General features: G+C 39.9%; 3 protein-coding genes across 4 annotated transcripts; 1 reads left to right on the top strand and 2 right to left on the bottom strand.

The window, feature by feature from the left end:
• Positions 1–2,623: 2,623 nt before the first annotated feature.
• On the bottom strand, positions 2,624–6,520 carry nsdhl (NAD(P) dependent steroid dehydrogenase-like). The gene is made up of 8 exons (XM_044039667.1): positions 6,437–6,520; positions 6,284–6,365; positions 5,552–5,713; positions 5,119–5,265; positions 4,912–5,040; positions 4,120–4,262; positions 3,440–3,542; positions 2,624–3,323 (listed from the first exon to the last, which is right to left on the bottom strand). The coding sequence occupies exons 2-8, from the start codon at positions 6,302–6,304 to the stop codon at positions 2,991–2,993; spliced, it is 1,038 nt and encodes a 345-aa protein (XP_043895602.1). The 5' UTR covers positions 6,305–6,365; positions 6,437–6,520; the 3' UTR covers positions 2,624–2,990.
• A 1,410-nt stretch (positions 6,521–7,930) lies between these two features.
• On the top strand, positions 7,931–10,596 carry cetn2 (centrin, EF-hand protein, 2). The gene is made up of 5 exons (XM_044039695.1): positions 7,931–8,266; positions 8,483–8,647; positions 8,754–8,882; positions 9,351–9,488; positions 9,584–10,596. Exons 1-5 carry the CDS (start codon positions 8,264–8,266, stop codon positions 9,671–9,673), a joined length of 525 nt encoding a protein of 174 aa, XP_043895630.1. The 5' UTR covers positions 7,931–8,263; the 3' UTR covers positions 9,674–10,596.
• Positions 10,597–11,965: 1,369 nt separating this feature from the next.
• Positions 11,966–16,890, bottom strand: gcna (germ cell nuclear acidic peptidase). 2 transcript variants are annotated; one of them, XM_044039713.1, is made up of 13 exons: positions 16,791–16,890; positions 16,425–16,529; positions 15,817–15,985; positions 15,658–15,730; positions 15,488–15,537; positions 15,319–15,385; positions 15,154–15,224; positions 14,628–15,038; positions 14,377–14,536; positions 14,085–14,229; positions 13,017–13,152; positions 12,683–12,887; positions 11,966–12,579 (listed from the first exon to the last, which is right to left on the bottom strand). In XM_044039713.1, exons 2-13 carry the CDS (start codon positions 16,512–16,514, stop codon positions 12,348–12,350), a joined length of 1,809 nt encoding a protein of 602 aa, XP_043895648.1. In that variant the 5' UTR covers positions 16,515–16,529; positions 16,791–16,890; the 3' UTR covers positions 11,966–12,347. The 2 variants fall into 2 exon arrangements, with proteins under 2 accessions (XP_043895648.1, XP_043895649.1); XM_044039714.1 differs by lacking the exons at positions 16,425–16,529; positions 16,791–16,890 and having other exon boundaries at positions 15,813–15,905.
• Positions 16,891–20,417: the final 3,527 nt, after the last annotated feature.

The following is a 20,417-nucleotide window of genomic DNA, read 5'->3' as shown; positions in this document are numbered from 1 at the left end:
CGTCTATTTTTTTTTTTTAATCAATATTCACTCAAACACAACCTAGATATTGGCGTAAAACCGTGTCTGTGTTATTTCACAAATACAAAACTGTTTCAATTGAGAGAAAGGGTGTGGGGTGGATTTCACAACACGTCACAAAGAGGAAATTAGCAAGTCTGAGGAGCCAAAGTTTCACTCGGGTGAACACCCCGGCAAGTGTAAACGCTCGAGTCTATTATCTGCACGGATCCCAGTCCCTGTAGAAACCAGTCCGACGGCCTTGCCTGGTGTCTCTGAGTCTCACTGTGAATCATTTGGGTGCTGCTGGCGTAGAATTAAATCGAGAATGCAAAGTATCTAGTCTTAACCCCCACCTTGTGGTCACCACACCAAGACGAGGAATGAGAAAAATGATTAACATAGAAAAGAAAAAACCATCCATCTCCATTTTCTCCATCTCTATCCACCTCAAAAGCAAATCTAAATAAGCTAAATAACACATGAACGCTGCGAAGACGAGGCAATGACAATATCTTACTGGTCATGATCAGAATGACTTATTGTGTGTGGGAATAGGATTGTAACTCATGATGCATTTTGATTGCCCAGCCCATTATTGTATTCAATGACATGTTCTGAATAGTTTATAGTCGAGCGCTTTGATAGGAAACACCTGCTGTTGTGATGACATATAGCATCAAATACCAGAGAGGCAGAGTCACAGGCAGAAACAGTCTGGAACAATCTGGATTAGGCATCCGTGTGGTATCCTCTCGTCACATTTATGACACGATCATACATTAGTAGTCATTAGTTTGGGATATTTCTTTTATAATACTAACTTGCCTGAGATTCTCATTCTTTGAAGTTTTTAAAATGAAAGTTAAACCAAATGTCTGTATATAGTGGCTTCAGTGGAGGAGTCCCTGGTGGATGTGTTTCGCAGAGGTGGAAAGTAATGAGTTACATATATTCACGTTACTGTAATTGGGTAGGTTTTTTTTGTCTACTTGTACTTTTTACTTGTTATTGAGTAAGAAAAAATGTTGGCCTACATTTGAACAAATTAAAAATTCATGCAGCGGAAACTTTGGGAGTGAACTGGTGCTAATTAAGGTCCCTGAATGAGTGACATTTGTGACCTTTTGACCCATTTTGACTAATATATTACGTCTACATGTTTTATTTTGTCAGCACTTTAATTCTTAAAGATTTGCCTTTAATTAAAAACAATTAAAAGGTGATATTGAATGCTCGTATCGCACAAATGTTAGTTATGGAGGTCTACTTACATATATTAACTTGTTTTCATGGTGAAAAACCTCCTAATTGCTGCAAACGAGCCGATCGAAATTTCTCCTCACTGACGCTCTCATCAGCCATGCTGTTTCAGACCAAAACCACACCCCCAGAACGCAAACTGTGTTGTGATTGGCCAGCCAACGAGAGCTTTCCCACTGTCCTGTGATTGGCCAGGTACCTGGAAGTGACGTAATTAGCACGTCTGCTCTCAGATACACAGCTCCCCCTCTGGCACGGTGGATGCTCTGCATCTCAGCAGCTACAACGAGAGTTGTTCTTCTTCTTCCGCGGTTGAATGTACGCAACCGGATGTGCCCACACCAGGAGGCGCTACGGTGGAGAGGTAGGAAGTGCCTTTCCGCTTTGCAGAGCCCAGGAAAACAATACAAGTTTTACTTTTAAATTTTAGACAAGCTACCTTTTCACCTTAACTTGAGTACATTTGTACGCTTTCAGACCAGTATTTTTACTTGTACTTTTATCAAAACAGTGTCACATTTACGTAGAATATTTCAGTACTTTTCCACCTCTGGTGTTTTGGTTTGAGGCTGAATTTGTGATTTTATGAATTGATACTGGATCATTCAAATAAAATAATAAACATAAATTAATTTTCATATACTGTGTTTATATGTACACACACATATATATATATATATATATATATATATATATATATATATATATATATATATATATATATACACACACACACACACACACACTCACAGTAAGCCTTAAGGTTTGTTTTTTTCATTGCTGATTCCTTTTCTTTCAGTCACATTAGCTCTGACTGAACTAAAGAGTATATTTTTACGCAGGATGGGAACGGTCTTTTACACCAGAATCACGTACCACATTGGGAATTCCTTTTTATCTCTCAATTTGATCCTTCTTCTTGACTTTTTATCCACGTGAACATCTGTGAATTTAAAATAGCTCTATATACAGCAGCCTTGACTTTGAGATCTTTGAATGGCTCCAGGGATTTGCCTCAGTTCAGCTACTGGTTTTAAGCGATCAGGTCTGGCTCACAGTCACTGCCTTATTCATCGGGTTGAGGCTTTTGTGCATAAGGTCTGATCAAATTCTTCAACAAAAGCCCTGGAAAAAAAATTAAATAAACATTCCTATGTGCTTGGGGCATTGTGGCATTTATCATACTCACAATCCCAAACTGTCACCTCATGTTGCAAGCACTATTTTTATGAAATAAATCACTGAGTTCGGTACCATCAAGGTGTTTAAAAAACAGCCCCACACAAAACAGACATGTACTTGTGGCCATTTGACGTCACGCTCATCAATTTTAAAACAAACAGGAGGAACGATCACCGAGTGGAATGTACGTATCGTCATTTATCAGCAGCATCTCAATGCGTGTACAGCACAACAGGTGAAACATGAAAACAGAGCATTTGTAAGTGTAAGATCAGGACATTTAAGCGGACAGAATCTGTTCACTTAAAAAAGTGCTTGTTCATAACCGACTGCAGTAAATGCCAAACAAAACCCAGGACTGTCTCTGCTGCCATCTGCTGGCAAAAAAAAAACCATCACACATATAAACATTATGCAGTATACATAGTGAGGTTTCCCATTTTGTTTAGTCTATTCACGGGTGACTTTGTCACCTCATTTTCACCACGACTGTGCTAACATCCAGAGAATTACTTATCTCGACAGTCTTCATCTCCATCCTCACATCAGGCCCCTTGTCTGAGGTGAGGGTAGCTCTGCACGGTGCGGGCGATGCCCTCTTTCAGGCTGACCACCGGTTTGTAGCTCATGTCCTGCTTAGCGCGTTCACAGCTGTAGTAGTGGTGGGTTCCAGCCAGAGCCACTCTCATTGGGGTAAATGTGGGTTTGAATGATACTAGCGGACGCAAGATCAGAGCCAGCAGCCAGAGGAGGACGGCCAGTCCATACACAAAGGTGTAGGGGAGGCGGTAGCGCGGGGCAGCATATCCCAGTCCGACCAGCACCTCAGACATGAAGTCCCAGAATCTCACTGGTTCATCATTAGTGATGTGATACGGCTGGAAGTGAAGCAGTGGATAAATAGACCAAATATTTAATCTTATAAGGACGGCACAGTGATTTATGCTGGTTGGAGTCCGAAGCCAGATGGATGAAAACGTTCTCGTTTGCTCACCTTTCCACATATAGGCGAGTCTGGCCTCAGGTGTTCAGCAGCCAGGATGTGCCCATGAACGACGTTCTCCACAAAAGTGAAATCCACCAGATTGGTCCCATCGCTGTGGAAAAATATCGAGAAATACTACCGAGTATAGACTAGGGTTGGGTATTGATAAAAATCATTATCTGAACTACCAATTTTATGGAATCAGTTTTGAGAAAATAAATGATGGTATATAGTATAAGACGGCCCACTTGTCTTCTTGCAGTCAAACACAGAGCAACTTTAATACCACAAAGTATTAAAGTATCCAAAAACAACTAACAACTGTCTCTCAACTGTTTGAAGGTGGTGCTTATTCCACTTCCATATTAAACTTTCCAAAGAAGAAAGGCTAGTGACTGTGTGATTGGAGTGAAGGAAATAAAGTATAAATGTGTTGAGACGTAAATGGTGTGTATTTGTATGGCATTTTCTAGTCTTGATGACGACTCAAAGTACTTAACACAGTCTTGTTATTCACTCATACACACCCCGTCACTCATACTGTACATTCTACAAGCCACATGGAGCAGCAGGTCACGTTGGTAGACGATAAAATGTCTGAAAATCAATAACATTCTTTAGAATCCATTGATAGATGAAACAGCACTGATGCAACTCACTGGTGATTAACCCGAACCCCAAAAACATACCCAATTTTGAACTTCATCTTGCCCCTGCGAGCCGTGTCCACCAGGATAGGAACCAGCTGTGGGTCCCGGGGGCCAAAGATGCCATGAGGGCGGATGGCGACTGTGAAGAAACCGTTCTCTTTGTCACAAGCTGCGAGGACCAACTGTAACAAAGGACAGGAGAAGACGTTCACTGTTAACTTCAATCAAAGGTGCTCTGGTTGTTTGCTTCCTTCACTTGACTTAGATGTGACTGATACGTGAAGAGCGTGGAGAAGATGACATGCAATTAAAGGAAGTCTAGATAAGATGAAATCACTTCTGTCATTGTTGTGGAATGTTGATTAAAAAATTCATCTAATGTCTTTTCTTTGAATTGATGTTTGTCTGAAAAACATGAAAAATTCTCAATCACTGATTAATTCTGTTAAAATCGCCTCCCCCCCATGAAATATGAGAAGTTGGAACTCAAACGTTTTTCTCACATAACATGACTTACCAAAATAATTGCTAAACACTGCCATAAACAGCATTTTCCGATTAAGGTATTACTCCAATCTTAGTAGCAATATGTAGACACGTCTATATCCTAACCTGGTTATTGTGTGTTCACTGGAGTTTTTCACAGAAGTGGATGTAATGTAGATAGAATCATAATCACATCGTGCTCTACAACACGTAAACAGGAAGAAAAATGCAATATTCCTTTTGGAAACAATCATCTCAATAAAAGAATATAGTATAAAGTGAATTGTCTGATTTTTGGTTTCTCTGTAGATGATGAAACTTAAATTATACTCATTATTCTCCGACCTTCTCCTGTTCAATCTTGGTCTCTGTGTAGTAGTCGATGGGCTTCTTCGCATATGGTAGGTCCTCGCGTCCATTCTTAATGTCTGTCCCTTCAAACACTACACTGGCACTGCTTGTCAGGACCAATTTCTGCCAAAAGCAAACAGGTAAACCACTTAAATGGCCGCTCTCAGACTTTAAAAGTAAATCCAGAAGTAGCTACCTCACCTGTACTTGAGCTTCTTTGCAGGCCTGAATAACAGTGCGTGTGCCCTGGATGTTGACTTTCTCAAACAATGCACGGTTATCACTGCCAGGAGCTGGAGAAGCACAGTGGAATACCAGGGATACGTCCTTCAGCGCTGGCAGGAGAGTCTGCACCGGGGCAACACAGAGACCAATTAACATCACAGCTGCAGCTGAAGATGCATTTAACTTTTTTGTAAAAGAGTTAGTTAGGGTTAGCATTGGATTAAATGAAAATTTCACTAGTATATATTATTTTGACTAAAGTGATTGCAATAATTGTAAAAGCATGCTTTAAACTCTGCTTTACGCAGGAGTGAGGTGGAAAATAATCAATAAAAAGGTCAAATACCAGGTTGAAACTCATAAGACTTGGTTAATCTCACACAGACTGACAGTGTCCGTATGCCCTCACCTGTTTGTTGCAGAGGTCTCCCTGGTGAAAGGTGACCCCAGGCAACTCGTAGCTCTGATGGATGTCAAACACTGACACAGAGTAGCCTCGCTCCAACAGCTTCTCCACCAGGTGTCTGCCCAGGAAGCCAGAGCCCCCAATGACTGCACACCGCTTATTACACTGCACCAGGACAACATATAGATTATAAAAAAAATATATAAAACACACGGGTAAAACTATTCTACTGAACTTCTACTGCTCAAAAAACCTAGTTGTTCAGCAGTTATACAGAGTAAACCCTAAGCTCCTGCTCTGCTGCTGTATACACACAAATCCTGCTCTACAGTGTTAAGGCCCATTTATTATATTATTATATATTATTAATGGCACGACTTACATTTAGTAGTCTTACATTCGTGTTTCAGTCTATTTCTATTAAGCACAATAAAAACCACTTTTAATGTGACTTGGTGCTCTGCACTGCCCCCGCGAGGAAGTATTGTGTAAACCTCCACACAAATGAGGCATGGAAGTATGTAGTGATGATAAAATGTACGAAAATGAAGTATAAATTGATAGAGCCCGTTTTTAGATGAAGGGCCCACAAATGTACACCGTTTATGAACACAAAGACCAAACTGAGGAAGAAGAAAATCATCAACAAATATCCACCTAAATGTACGCACTGCAGCTTTAAATCAAGGTAAACGCCAGCACTTAAAAAAACTGGATTCATAATAAGACACTCACCGGTCTGAGACGCGTGGCCATGACGACTGAGAAGTGATATTAACAGGAAGGCAGTGAGGTGAAAACTTTACAAAGACAGCAGCTGTATGTGAAGAAAAGTATTGTTATTAACTTAAAGTCTACAGAGGAAAACTCAGTTTAACTTCCTCTTACCTGCGCTCAGTCAGAACCGCTTACAACCGTCCCGCTGAGTCCATGTACAGCATGAATCAGCTGAGTGAGAGCAGCTCTGTTATTGGCGGAGCTGACGCTCAGCACAAACATGGCTTCAGCGAACAGCCAATCACATTCAGAGTACGTCAAAGAACGCCACAATTCAAACCAATCAGGACCGAGAACATGGTTTAACAACCGCCCACCTCGGAGACCGCGCCCCCCGAATCACCGTCAACATTAATATGATTATTTTTTAGTTTCATTTCAGTTTTCTTCTCTGATATCGTGTTTTTGTTCTTGTTCTGCTCACACATTATGATGTAATATGATTGTTTAATTGTATTGAAGGACTGTTTGTTTTTGTCATTTATTGGAGTGCTGAAAATGCACATTATATGAGGAGAAAAGTGAGAAAAGTGAGAAAAGTGAGAAATGGGAAATGAAATGAATGTCACGCATATGGTCACAGATTTTGTTGTAATGGCTCTGTCAGAAGGTAATTAATCAGTGATATATACTATATTTTGTCACTCTGTGTAGAGGTTGTAGATGTTGTGGGTGAATATTATAGCAATGTGATTGCTTTTAAGGTTCAATATGTTGTTCATTGTATTGCATAGCATGTATTCTAAATGCTGTCATATTGTGTACTGTTCTGCAGTTGTTGTACTATGAGTGCCCGAGGACAAGTACAGTTTATTTATTGCATATAGAATTATATTGTACAGTATTGCTTTACCAGATATAGTGATCTATACACATGTAAAATATAAAAATGAATAGACATGGACCTAATATTATTATTGTTGTTGTCATTGTATTTTGTTTATTTCAAACATGTAATGCATACAAAAGACAAAAAAAAACCAACCTATTTAATGTTCTCCACACTCATGTACAAAAAGGGGGCAGGAAGAAGTAAGAACTTATTTAATCCTACCCCTTGAACTATGTATTATATTCTCTCTTGGACCCCTATCTATATTATATTATGTTATATTATATTATATAAAAATCAGAAGTGTAAAGAATATACATAGATGTAAATAATGATCTATATTATATTATTAACTTATCACAAATGTAGTAGACTATTCACAGCAAATGTATTATAAAATGTTATCTGTATTAGATTATTAATTATTTATTACTATACACTTATTTCTTATACACGCATAAGTGTACATTCATACACATTAATGTTGCTGTTGTTACTATTCTTAACAAAGTACATGAGTGTTTTCAGGTGTTCTCATTCCCCTACTCCACAGAAATGTATATGAACCGTGTGTGAAGTTCGGGATATTTTAAATTCACCTTCTCTGAAGCGCTGCATTTTTTTTTTTGTTTTCGTGTCTTTCGCCCCGTGATTTTCAGCAGCCAATCATCTTTTTGCCCGACTGGTGCGTTTCATTTCTACTCCGGCTTGTGCCCGCCTCGCCCTCAGCGAAGACACAAGCGGTGACAGAACGTCTGCAGACACATGGGATGGACAAATGAAACACACCCCAGGCTCCATCACCAACAGCTAGCTGAATCTGTGCATGGTGGTCGCTACAGGCTGTTATTTCCTCTACATTTAGGTCGCTGTCTCTGCTAGATTTTTAAAAAACAGGAATATGTTTTAAAGAATAAGATATTATCTAACATTTAGCGCTGTTAAAGGCTTAATTTGTGTCACTGGTGTGACGCGGAGGCCGTTTCTCTCTCTCCTCTTCCTCCCTGAATGAGAGGGAGGATTCTTCTTCGCCCTGAGGAAAACATTGATTGCTCAATAGATTTGCAGGTCTCTGTCATTTTAGTCAATCAAATAAACAGTCACTAATGGTGAGTCAAAATGTCTTGTACTGTCTTTATAGCCTAAACATACATTACTGAGTTGTTACAGGTTATAGATATTTACACAATTCTTCTGGTTTGTAGGTGGGGACACTAATTCAGTAATGTATATATATATGTATATACATATGTATATAATGTTGATGTAAACAAGGATGTGTTTTTGTATTATTATTATTATTATTATTATTAATACCCTAACAGGCAACCAGTGCCAAGAGACCATCCCTGCAGGGTCCAGTGCCCCCTCCTCGTAAGAAGACTGCCCCCAAACCAGAGCTGACTGAGGAGCAGAAGCAGGAGATCAGGGAGGCATTCGAGCTGTTTGACACAGACGGCTCTGGATACATTGATGTCAAAGAGCTCAAGGTAAGTACAATCGATCAGTCAGTCAATCAACAGGTGGGGAAACGAACACTTTCCTGTGTATGTCGATGTCCATCCTTCTCTGTGTGTGTGTGTGTGTGTGTACCAGGTTGCGATGAGAGCTCTGGGGTTTGAACCAAAGAAAGAGGAGATCAAGAAGATGATTGGTGAAGTGGATAAAGATGGCACAGGGAAGATCTCCTTCACTGACTTCCTCAGTGTCATGACACAGAAAATGGTACATATTGAAACATACTTTCCGGATCAGTGTGGGAGAATTAGTGACATCTCTTATTCTATTGTTTTTATGACATTGTGTATGCCTACTGTTATGATTTTATTTGTGGCAAATTTCCACCTTGTTGGACAATTAAGTTCTATTCTTTTCTATTCTATTCTATCTAATGGTGAAACAGCAGAGTGTAATGAAACTTGCAGGCTGCCGCAGAAACATGGTGGCGCAAGACGGCAGCCTCCAGACATATAAAAGGCTTATTATTATTTTTAAGTGATTATAAACTTAAACAAACATACTTATCGATATTATACAATTATCATTTCTGCCAATATACCCTACTAAATGTTACACACTGGACTCTCGTTGCCTTCAAACTTTAACATTGTTCCCGCAACCTCCGCTTCCATTAGTCAGCCTTACTAAGGAAGTGTTTTTTGGTAAAACGTCCTCCGTCCTCTGTCCCTTCAGGCAGAGAAAGACTCCAAAGAGGAAATCCTAAAAGCTTTCCGGCTGTTTGATGATGATGAGACCGGAAAGATCTCCTTCAGGAATCTGAAGAGAGTGGCCAAAGAGCTTGGCGAGAACCTGACGGACGAAGAGCTGCAGGTAAATATGTAACAAGTAATGTACAAATTGCACATCCCATCATAGACTGTAGTTTTAAATAATGTCAACACACCTCCGATGCTGTGTTTGTGAAGGAAATGATCGATGAAGCAGACAGGGACGGAGATGGAGAAGTCAACCAGCAGGAGTTTCTGCGCATTATGAAGAAAACCTGTCTGTACTGAAGACATGAGTCATGGTGTTTGGGTTGGTGATGCAGTATCAAAGAGACAAAATGGTGTTTTTTTCATATAATGCTGCTCTTATTTATAGATGTAGTTCATTCATTCATTCATTTTCTACTGCTTTGTCCACCACACGAGGATCACGGGGGAGCTGGAGCCAGTCCCAGTTGACATAGGGGAAAGGCGGGGTTCACCCAGGACAGGTCACCAGTCTATCTATGTTCAATTTTGAGTGTCCAGTTAACCTAATCTGCATGTTTTTGGACTGTGGGAGGAAGCCGGAGAACCTGGAGAGAACCCACACACATTGAGAGAACATTTCCCTCATCATTATTATTGTTATTAAGTCGTGCCATACAAAGAGATTTACGTGTTGCATACATCAAATAATATCCCAATCATCTTCCACTGATTTAAAATCCAATTTATATTTGCATAACATAAGAGAATACTCTCTGTTTGAAATGCTGCATATATGAAATTAAAATGTGTAGAATATTGGTTCTTAGTGCACAGTACATTCCAGAGCTTTGATTTACACTACAGTTTATACATTGTGAAGATTTAGCCATCGATGGGTGCTTGAATTATACTATGTTTCTTGTTCTTTCAATGTTAAGCCGTTAGGTAAGCGCTGACGATCGGGGAGTGGTGTCTCACCTCAGCGCTGCCTGCAGATTTGTGCCTGTGCCTCTTTCAGGGGCGATCACAATCAGGGAAGCTGCCCAAACCTCTCTGACCCGCACACCTTCCCCACACGTCTCATCGTCTGTGAAATGTGGCTAATTGTTGGATGTGTTTTCCTTGTAGCATCTAGTGTGTACATTTACTCCTCTGTGTTCTTGACAGTTTTGTATGGTGAATTATGAAGCAGATATACAACATATTTATCTTTGTGAGACAAATTAAATATACTAAAGCTAGTTTTTTTTTCATTTCTGTATGAGATTAATGATGCATTTATAATTCTACATAATAGAATTAACTCCAGGAAGTATTTAAGCAGCTGGATGATTCACTACACAAGTCTAAATGATAAAGCAACTTCCAGATAACATACTTTACATCTCATCACTCAAAATGGAATCCAGATTGACAGTGGATGGCAGTTTCTACAAAGCAAGGCACTTGCCTTAAGTACATTTAAAGGCTCATTCTAAGGCTACAAAAAGTGAAGTGCAACAATAGCGGAAAAAAAAAACCCAAAATGATCTTCATTGTGTTTGAACTAACTAATACAATCAGGAATCATTCAAGGATACAGTATAATTGCTGCGTGAAGCATATTGTGGGTGAGTTTGAGAAGGCAAAATGCACATGTGTACACATAATAAAATACAAACCATTGCACAGGCTTGGGTGGCAGCACAGAGGATCAGACACGGGGTCACAGGTATCACCTCTCCAGATCTTAAAAGAAGAGCTGCTTCGACTGTCCAGAGAAACTGCTGCAATATAAAATTCCATCATTACACCGTCAGCACTGACATAAACCCGACAAGTTCTCATTAAAAACATTAAGACGATTGCTTTTGACTCACAAGAGGAAACGTGTAAGGAGCGGAATGAGAGTGTATCCGAGGAGCGATGGGAAGCATGTGATCGCCAGGACCCAAAGGAGTAGTGGGCATCATGTTTATGGCAAAGCGCACACACATGTTGACCATCTTCATGAGGTAGGAGATGATGTAGTGGCGACCTGGTTTCCTGAGAAAAAAAAAATGCAAGTTGTGAGAAGAAGAAGAAAAAAAAACTTTTAGTGCCTGTCAAGAAGGGGAAAAAAATGAGACTTACTCACCATTAATCCAGCAGATCCATTAGCCAACCTTTTCAATCTGATTGGCAATTCAATTATTTTTCTGTTGCACACAAGGGAAAGAGGCTGCATGTTTAATCTGTTTCACCCACCCAAAAAAAAACAGGATTGTATTTTCTCATTTGTAAAAAGGACAGGGGAAAAATTATACATCAGTGCAGAACTGAAAGCAAAGGCACAGTAATAGAAAACTCCACTGACCCTATTCCACCTACACATATTTTATAGTATTTCATATGTCAATAGCTATGTTGTATTTGTTATGTTAGGGCATATTTATGTGCCCCAATAAATCCAAGGGACCGACACTGAAAAAAAAAAATCTAACTGTGTCACTCATGGACTACAATGTTAAAACTAAGTTTTCTGTGCAAGCTGAAAATACCGAATTAACAAAAACGTTCATTCTATAGGTACAAGATAAAATAATTTTCAACAGCGCATACATAAAACATACAAAGGATTTTAAGGGTCCATTCGAAGCACAGTCACACATCAACTTTATTATAACATTTAAAGACAGGAACAGCAAATAATTGCAGATTAAAAACATACATATAGATCAAATCATACTGCAATCCAAAACAGGAACACCAACTCATCAAAGACACAAACATACACAAAGAAACACCCAATAACATGAACGATAACATGCTGATGATTAGGCTCAGTTTTTCCCTGTTACACCAGATCCAGTATATGTTCACATACGGACACAAATAAAATATCATTAAAAGTATAAGAATAGAAACAGTACTAATATTCACAGCTGCTCCCTGATGATGTAAGACCAGTTGGCTGAGGTATTTGAAAATCTGGACAGGTTTCTTGCGAGTGTGCGGCTCTGTCCACATCGTCTCAGCTTTGACTGAGTTTAGTTTTGGAGGCAAAGTCTGCACTGAGCTTGCGCATCACTTCTGCGTGGCTTTGTCCAGACAGCTCCTGACGTACGGTCCCATAGTTCTCTTTGACAAAGCTGGCAAAAGGCGCAGGGGCGCGCGGCTTGGCAGGAGTCAGCAGGACGAGGTGACCTGTGCAGAGGGCACACACAAACCTCTGTGTGTCCAGTGACTTGGAATGACGCCCAATACTGTGAAGAATGACACCGCAACAATTAGGTGGATGGCGATCACAAGCCTGGAAAATGTTGAATTGTAGTGTTATTATTTCAGACAATATGAGGGTTGACTTACGTGTTCTGGCAACGGGTGCACTGATACTGGAATTTGTACTTGATGTCGTAAGTGTGGCAGCGAGTGACCATGGGCAGCTCAGGATGCACAACTGTGGACTTGCGAGCGTAAAACTTCCAGAAGTTTCCATGTCCATCCCTTACACCATTAATCAGCCATGTGGCAGCGTGACACATCTCATGTATCAGTGTGTCCCTGAGACGATCTGGGAAGCAGAAATTTAAATGGAACAAAAATCATTTTCAAGCATGACAAGTGATACATACTTTTAGGAAATAAAATTAAATAAAAAAAAATCGAGCAGATGAATTTTGTTACTTTACTAAAGCATTACCTGCAGAATCACAGACTTTCTCTGACAGTTCTATGCGGGCGTAGCGGCTTCCACCACCTCGCTCCTGCCCTGTGATACAGTAACCTGCCGTTTTCCGCATTTTCTTATTCCAGGTCACCGACATGTCAGCAGGAAGCTGGAAAAGTAAATAAATAAATCACTTGTGCAATAACAAAATACATGGTATAATATATCATGTGCAATATGTCTCTGCTGCTTAGGTGAATAATGTTGCTCTTGTGGGTTTGACAGCATAACATCAACAGTCTGTTTCAAGTCACTTTAACTGTTCACACATTCTATTTATTATTTATTTACTATTGTCATAGAACCTAAAAGGGCATATCACTTAATAAGCAGATACTTCATTCAATCATTAAATCATCCATCTTCTATCACTTATCCTCCACATGAGGGGCGCTGTGCCAATCCCTGCTCAATCCCTGCTCGCAGGGTCCACCCTGGACAGGTTGCCAGTCCGTCACAGGGCCACAACCGTCCACTCTCACACTCACGGTCAATTTAAAGTGTGTAATTTGCCTAATCCCCAAATCTGCGTGTTTTTGGACTGTGGGAGGAAATCGGAGAACCCGGAGAAAGCCCACGCACACGCGGGGAGAACATGCAAACTCCAAGCAGAAAGGCCCTTGTTTCGACCGGGTCACAAACCTGGGTCTACTTATACTTATGTTATTCATATTAAGCTTTATATTTTATCTAATATTGTGTTTTATTAATCTTATATCCTTGTTATTTTAATTCTGAAGAAGCAAATGTAACAAACCCATAATAACATATTCTGATTAAAGCGAGAACGCTGCATATGAGTGAAAATGTAAAAAAAAAAAAAAAGTAAAATTCCATTGTACAGAAAACTCAGTATGACAGCATAAACGTCTCTTGCCCTCTCCTGCCCCCTGCACGGCTGCCGTATACACACGGAGACTAAACAGAAGCAGAATAACAACATCAACAAAGAATCTAAAGGTTCATAAAAACTGCAGCTTTAAATCAGACATCTTTATGAATAAAATAAACACAACAAGGGAAAGTATTATTAGTCACCACCTTGCTGTCGAATACACTGGTGTTGTACAGCTGGTAGAGTTTAGCAGTGAGGTTTCCCTTATTCTGCTTGAAACTGTGGCCAAAGCTGGAGCCTGGGTTTGAGAGTGACTGTAAGAAGCAGCCTGGGATCTTACACAGTGCCACCCTACAAGCAAAAGGAAGACAAATGTCAAATTGAGTGACCACCATTGCCGAACCCCACATTACACAATACATAAATATCATTACAACCACTGAAGTGTTTGTTCAGCATTCAAGGTTGTACCTAAAAACTGTTCAGAAGCCAACGTACCTGCTGGTGGGGCCGTGTCTGGGTTCCGTCTGACTGACTGTAGGTTTCACCATGGTGGATTTCCCTGGTGTTTTCAGAGGTGTTTCCCCTAAGGATTTAGAGGCTGGCATTGTGCGTCTCTCTGTGGGAGGGACTAAGACAGGAGGCTTCTTGCTACACTCTACATTTAAAAAGGAAAAACAACGCCGAAAAGACGTTTGTCAGCTTCACAAGTACAATGAAGATTTGTGTTGGTTTGTGGTTGTGGTTACCTTTGGTGTTCTTGGGTGAGAATGACGTGCCACTGAGTTTGTTTTTCCTTTTCAGTCTGTCCAGCAAGGATGTAAACTCATCATCAGAGCTGGCAGACTCGTCCAGTTTAGAAGATGTGGAAAAAGTACACTTGGGCAATGTTGGAGTTTTTGGTGGAGGAAAAGAAAATGGAGATGAGACAGAAGAGACAGGCGGAGACGGCAAACTCTCATCTTTACCGCACAGAAGAGGAGTATCACTGTTAGTTTTTGTGGCCAATTGAGGTTTGGAGTGGCGGGTTTTCCAAGTGCTCTTGACCAAAATATTATCAACATCATCATCACTGTCACCAAAAAAGACTGGGGACTCCAATTGAGATAGTGGTCTCCTCGGAGGAGGCTTGGATGCTGGTGTGTTGCTTTTCTTTGGCACTGAAACACAGAATCAAACATCCATCTCAAACACATCTGGGTCAATGTTGTTGTTTGTTTGTTTGTTTGTTTTTTATTTTACATCCACATTCAATTGTGCATTCTAATGTCATACCTTTTAAAGAAAATCGTGTCTCAATAAAGTCATCACCTGATGAGTAATCATCCACAATGAAGTTTTTAAAGCTTTAAAGAAGAACAGAGGTAAATCACATACTTTCAAAAACAGGTTTTCAGTGACCAAACTTTTAAATGAGAAACAAATACAACACAATCTCACCTGTCTTCACTCGCACTCTGTGATTTTTTATTAGGCTTGGTGGTAGGTGTTTTCACTCGCTGCAGAACTTAAACATGGAAGAAGATTAATTGGAGGGAGTATATGATCCACAACGTTAAGAGTTTGGCTCATTTATTGTCAGTAATTATAAAACAGAAAGGTTACTTACATGATTCAAAATCGTCTTCATCGTCAGAGCTCACCACAACCACAGTTGAACTTAAAAAAAAAAGAAGGAAATGATTTAGAAGTCATACACTTTCATAAGATATATTAAAGGTGAAGCAGGACAAATATTTGCTTCATGAGAAGACTTCCTGTAAAAATGAATTGCCATACTATTCCTTCTTTGTAGCGCTACAGGTTTTCTGTGCTAATGGTTTAGCTCTCGGTGTCGCCCTTCCCACAAGAACTACAGAATAAAAAGACAAAATGTTCAAGTTAGTGTGTAGACTCACTCCATCTTCATTCTATTTTGATACAAATTAACTCACTCACACTGGTCAAAGTCATCGTCACTGGACTCAATCAAAGACTTGTTTCTGTAGTCATTGCCCTTGGAGCACAAGTTCTCCTTCTCTGCTTCATCTTCACTTCCAGAGAGGTAAATTGTTGCAGGATGCCCACTTATCGCACCATGACGAGTCTTGCCAATTGTGCTAATCAACTAGCAACAGTTAAGACACACAAAAAACAATACAGACAAAATTATTAAAACCAAACTGGAATGCAGCTAAAACAAAAATGACCACAATTATTATCTGTGAATTAAAGTTTTGTCTATGAATGTCACAAAACGGTTGTACTCAGCTCTATTTAATATATGAGAGAGAAAAAAAACAACATAAAAACACATTTAATTTAATTTAACTGGAACACTAAAATATGGCATATTGTATAGCCCTAGTGTTGTATAGTGATAAGGGTTGGCTTTTCTTCTTAATCATGGTTGAGTTTGTTGTCAGAATCCTGTTAATGCTGCAAAACGCACTAAATTTGACAAGGTTTAGTTTGTAATGTATTAAACGTTTTCTTTATACATTTTCTTTTAATATATTAGTACACAAACAATGCAAACTGTAGAGACAGACAAATGTTGAACACACCTTCCTCTCTGCTCCGTCCAATCCTTCTTGATCCGTCCACCCCATCTTTTTAGCAACTCTTTCAAATAACCTGCGGTTATCATCATTCATAGTTTCCTCTTTCCTCTGTGAGTACAGTGCAAATACAACAGCAACATTATATATATGTATATGTGTATATAGACATATATAGATATATACATATATCTATATATGTTAACGAGGTCATTTAATAAGCTAACATACATGTATCTGTATATAAACAAAGTGGCCACAGCTACAGTCGTTAGTAATCGTTAGCACCTTGCTGTTTCATGATACAGTGCTCCCTAAAATACATAACTTTTACACACCCATACTTTCACACAACATAAAATGTTCGGTTACCAAACGTTGGTTGTCTGTAGTCGATGTAAATACGAGGATGAGGTTAAAACACACGTCGCTCACGGGAGAGATTCAAATCGTGTGCTCCATTGAACCGGAAGTTGTCATGAAGACATTTGACCAATCGGAACGGGCTTCAAATGACACGTGACGTTCCGTGTACGGTAGCCTATTTAAACGCATTTAAATTTGATGGTCCGGAATTACCATTACAAATGACTGTGACGTCACTTTGACTTGTCGTCATTTAAATTTTGACTGGTATGAATTGTAGTCGCAGATAAATGTGGCGTCATTGTTACTAGTCAAAACTACAGCGTTAGATATCTGCAATTCAGTTTTTACACGTCAAAGTGACACATTTTGTGTGGGGTTTGTCATTGGAGATGTATTGTAGACAGATATTCATGACGTTGCAGATATCGGTAGTAAATATACTGTCTGCCAATTAAGTGTTAAAACCGCTTGCCATAGATAGACAGATGAGCAGCATCAATACCTACACAGTATACAGTAGACATGGTTTTCATGGCATCATTTATTAGTTATTCTATAATAACATTGCAGCATAATGTACTAATGCACAGCACAGTTATGTGTCCTTATTGGCTGCTCCATTGCCTACTCATACAGGTCTCTTCTGCTGTTGGACACTGCAAAGAAACTTCATCCATCTTCTACTGCTTAATCCTCCACATGAGGTTCGGGGGTGCTGTGCTGATCTCAGCTGACATAGGGCTATAGGCGGTGTATACCTTGGACAGTTATCACTCTATTTTGGTGACAATTGCTGCTGGGAGGTAGTTAATTAGTGTTTGATTTGCAATGAAACCCATTCATTGCAAATTTGGTTTGGTTTGGTTGGTTGTTCTGTGGTGGTATTTAACAGCAGTTGGCATCCGTAATGTTTCATTTCTGACATTTCAGATTTTACATTTTTCAAGCTGACGGGGAGGTTTCATCGTTTCACTCGTTACCATGACAACAGTGAAGTACACTGATGTCTTTATTTGCTTAGAAACAAAGTGTTTCCAACCTGGTTCAATGCTGCGTTGACCAAACTCAATTCACTGTTGATTTTATCATAAATGAAGCAAAGCAGAAAGTAATTGTGGAACTCAGTGTGTGATGTCAGATGTGTGACATATTTGTTCTCTGGTTCATGACGTCACAGCAGATCAAAGGAGAGAGTCCATTCATTTTTAAAGCATACACAAAAACAAATCCAGAACGGATTTCTGGAACCCTCCACACAACAATCCAGTCAATGTGTTCTCTTTTGTTTCTTCTTCAGTATGGAGCAACGAGAGTGCAAGGACAACTCTGAAGAGCAAGAAAATGGTAAAACTGCAATGTCTAAAAGACTGATTGAGAGTTGCGTGCAGCTCTTTTGTGGCCCCATTTCCTTGCAATCCTAAAAAAAAAAATCAAAAAAGCTGTACTTTTTACATATTTACTTGTATGTATATACTTATATTCCATGTCAAGAGCAATATGGTCATTAGTTTATTTTGAATTGTCATATAAGGGTTTTGATTTTTCTTTCCCACAGTGAAAAAGCCTGTTGAAGAAATTTCTGAGAGCGTCCAGAGCCTGCAGGAGGAGGGTTCACCTCACACGGATGATTATGATAACGATGATGACGACGACAATGACGACGATGGCGACGATGACGACGATGATGATGATGATGATGATGATGATGATGAAGATGCAGACTGCAGCACTGACACTCACCAATTGTTTGCTCCCTCCTGTGACTCGAACACTCTCCATGACACATCTGACAGTGAAGGAAAATCTACGTTATTAGAGACCACGTCATCAAAGACTCCTCGATTTGAGGCCACGCCATCAGAAGAAACGTATTCAGAGGGCACGCAATCAGAGGCAATGGCATCTGAGGCCACGTCTTTCGATGGCATGTCATCAGAGGCCATGTTTTTTGAGGCCATGTCCTCAGACATGTCACAACTGACACAACACTCAGGGAGAAAGAGAGGTGCTTTATTTCTCATGTGTCCACCTGTGTGCAGTTGGAGTTACACAAAAATAGATTGTTCAATTTCAAACTATCAGGAGTAGATATTTAAATCCAGAAGGCAGTGATGCAACACTACGGATGCCAAGTGCTATAATAGCGTGAAAAAGTAAACCTATGATTCTCTTCTACAGGTAAAAAACTCCAAGGCACTGATGAATGTCAACCCCCAAAGTTTTCAAAGCTTAAGTTCCAGCTTAGCGACTTGAACGCCAGGGTGGGGATAAAGAACCGTGTGTGTGGCTTGCAGCGGCAGCTGATCGAGGTCCAGAACGAGAACCAGATGCTGAATAAGCTCCAGCATCACCACACAGTCGCACTACAGCATTTCGAGGAGATGGAAAGCAGGATTGCTGAGGTTGGTTGGTTATGTCCCTCTGGTTTCTCCTCTGTCTAATCTAAAATGGTAAAATCCTTGTGGAGAGGAAGCTCTGAGACACAACTTCTGGAGGGCACCTTTAATGGTGTTTTATCTGTGTGCATTTGACATCAAATTGGTTCATTTCTTCAAGGAAAAAGAAAAAATATGATTGACCTTATATAGCGTTCTCCATTTTCTTGCTTGATGCCACTCCTGTCCCCAGACTCTCGCCAGGCATGCACGCCACGTCAAAGTCCTGCAGATAATGCTCCGTGAGACCCGCACCTGTCGCGACCATCTAGCAAAGCAGCTTCTGAAAACAGAGCATAAGCTTCTGAACATGAGGGACACTCTTCAAGACCTGCAGCATTTCAGCCAGAATTGCAGCCTACTGGAGAGAGAGGAGCTCACAAACATACTGGCCCAGGCCACTGCTGAGCTGGAGGAGAAGGACAAGAGGATACAGGTATACAAACAGACACCAAAGCAGGTGATCAATTTTAAAAAAGAAAAAAAAGAAGCGTGCATGAAAACTTCCACAGGAATAAAGAATGTTGAGTGTATGTTATAATTTCTTACTCGTACATCGCACGTATGAGTAGCACTTATTAGTTTCGCATATTTGAAGCACGCACTTACTTCTAGCCCTTGTTCGTACCTAAATGGTGAAATGCACTTATTGTAAATCGCTTTGGATTAAAGCGTCTCCTAAATCACTATTTAACAAAGTTATCCAAGCATTTAAAAAGAATCCTGTATCCAGATCATCACATAAACCCAGAAAATGCATCCAGAATCCTGCTTACAGTAGAGATAACCTTGGGCAGAGGTCAAAAGATCATTTTCTTCTTCTATGTTGTAGGTATTAGAGAAGAATCTTCACTTGTGCCAAGCCTATTTCAACCATCAGTTAGTCAGTGAGCAGAAGAAGCTCGACGAGGAGAGAAAATTCTCCTGCTACCTACAAGAGCAGTTTAACCAGCTAACCAAGGAAACCAAAGTAAGTTTGAGAGATGCTTTCAAATCCAGTGCTTAGGTTTGCATGACTGCAGGACCACAGGGATGTTATCGTCCTTCATGTTTAAAACGCTTGCTTCATGGCCACCAGTGATAGCTTTAAGTGTTTTTTTTTTTATGTGACCTATTTTCCAATTCCAATGAGAAATCAGTTAGTGTGTGCTTTCCCTTTAACAGGATAGAACCAGAAAACTAGAAGAAAGCAACG

Source organism: Solea senegalensis, linkage group LG12 (assembly GCF_019176455.1).
Source record: "Solea senegalensis isolate Sse05_10M linkage group LG12, IFAPA_SoseM_1, whole genome shotgun sequence".
In the NCBI taxonomy this organism is placed as follows: domain Eukaryota; kingdom Metazoa; phylum Chordata; class Actinopteri; order Pleuronectiformes; family Soleidae; genus Solea; species Solea senegalensis.
Note: the sequence above shows the minus strand (reverse complement) of the source record. Positions and strands in the feature narration are given on the sequence as shown.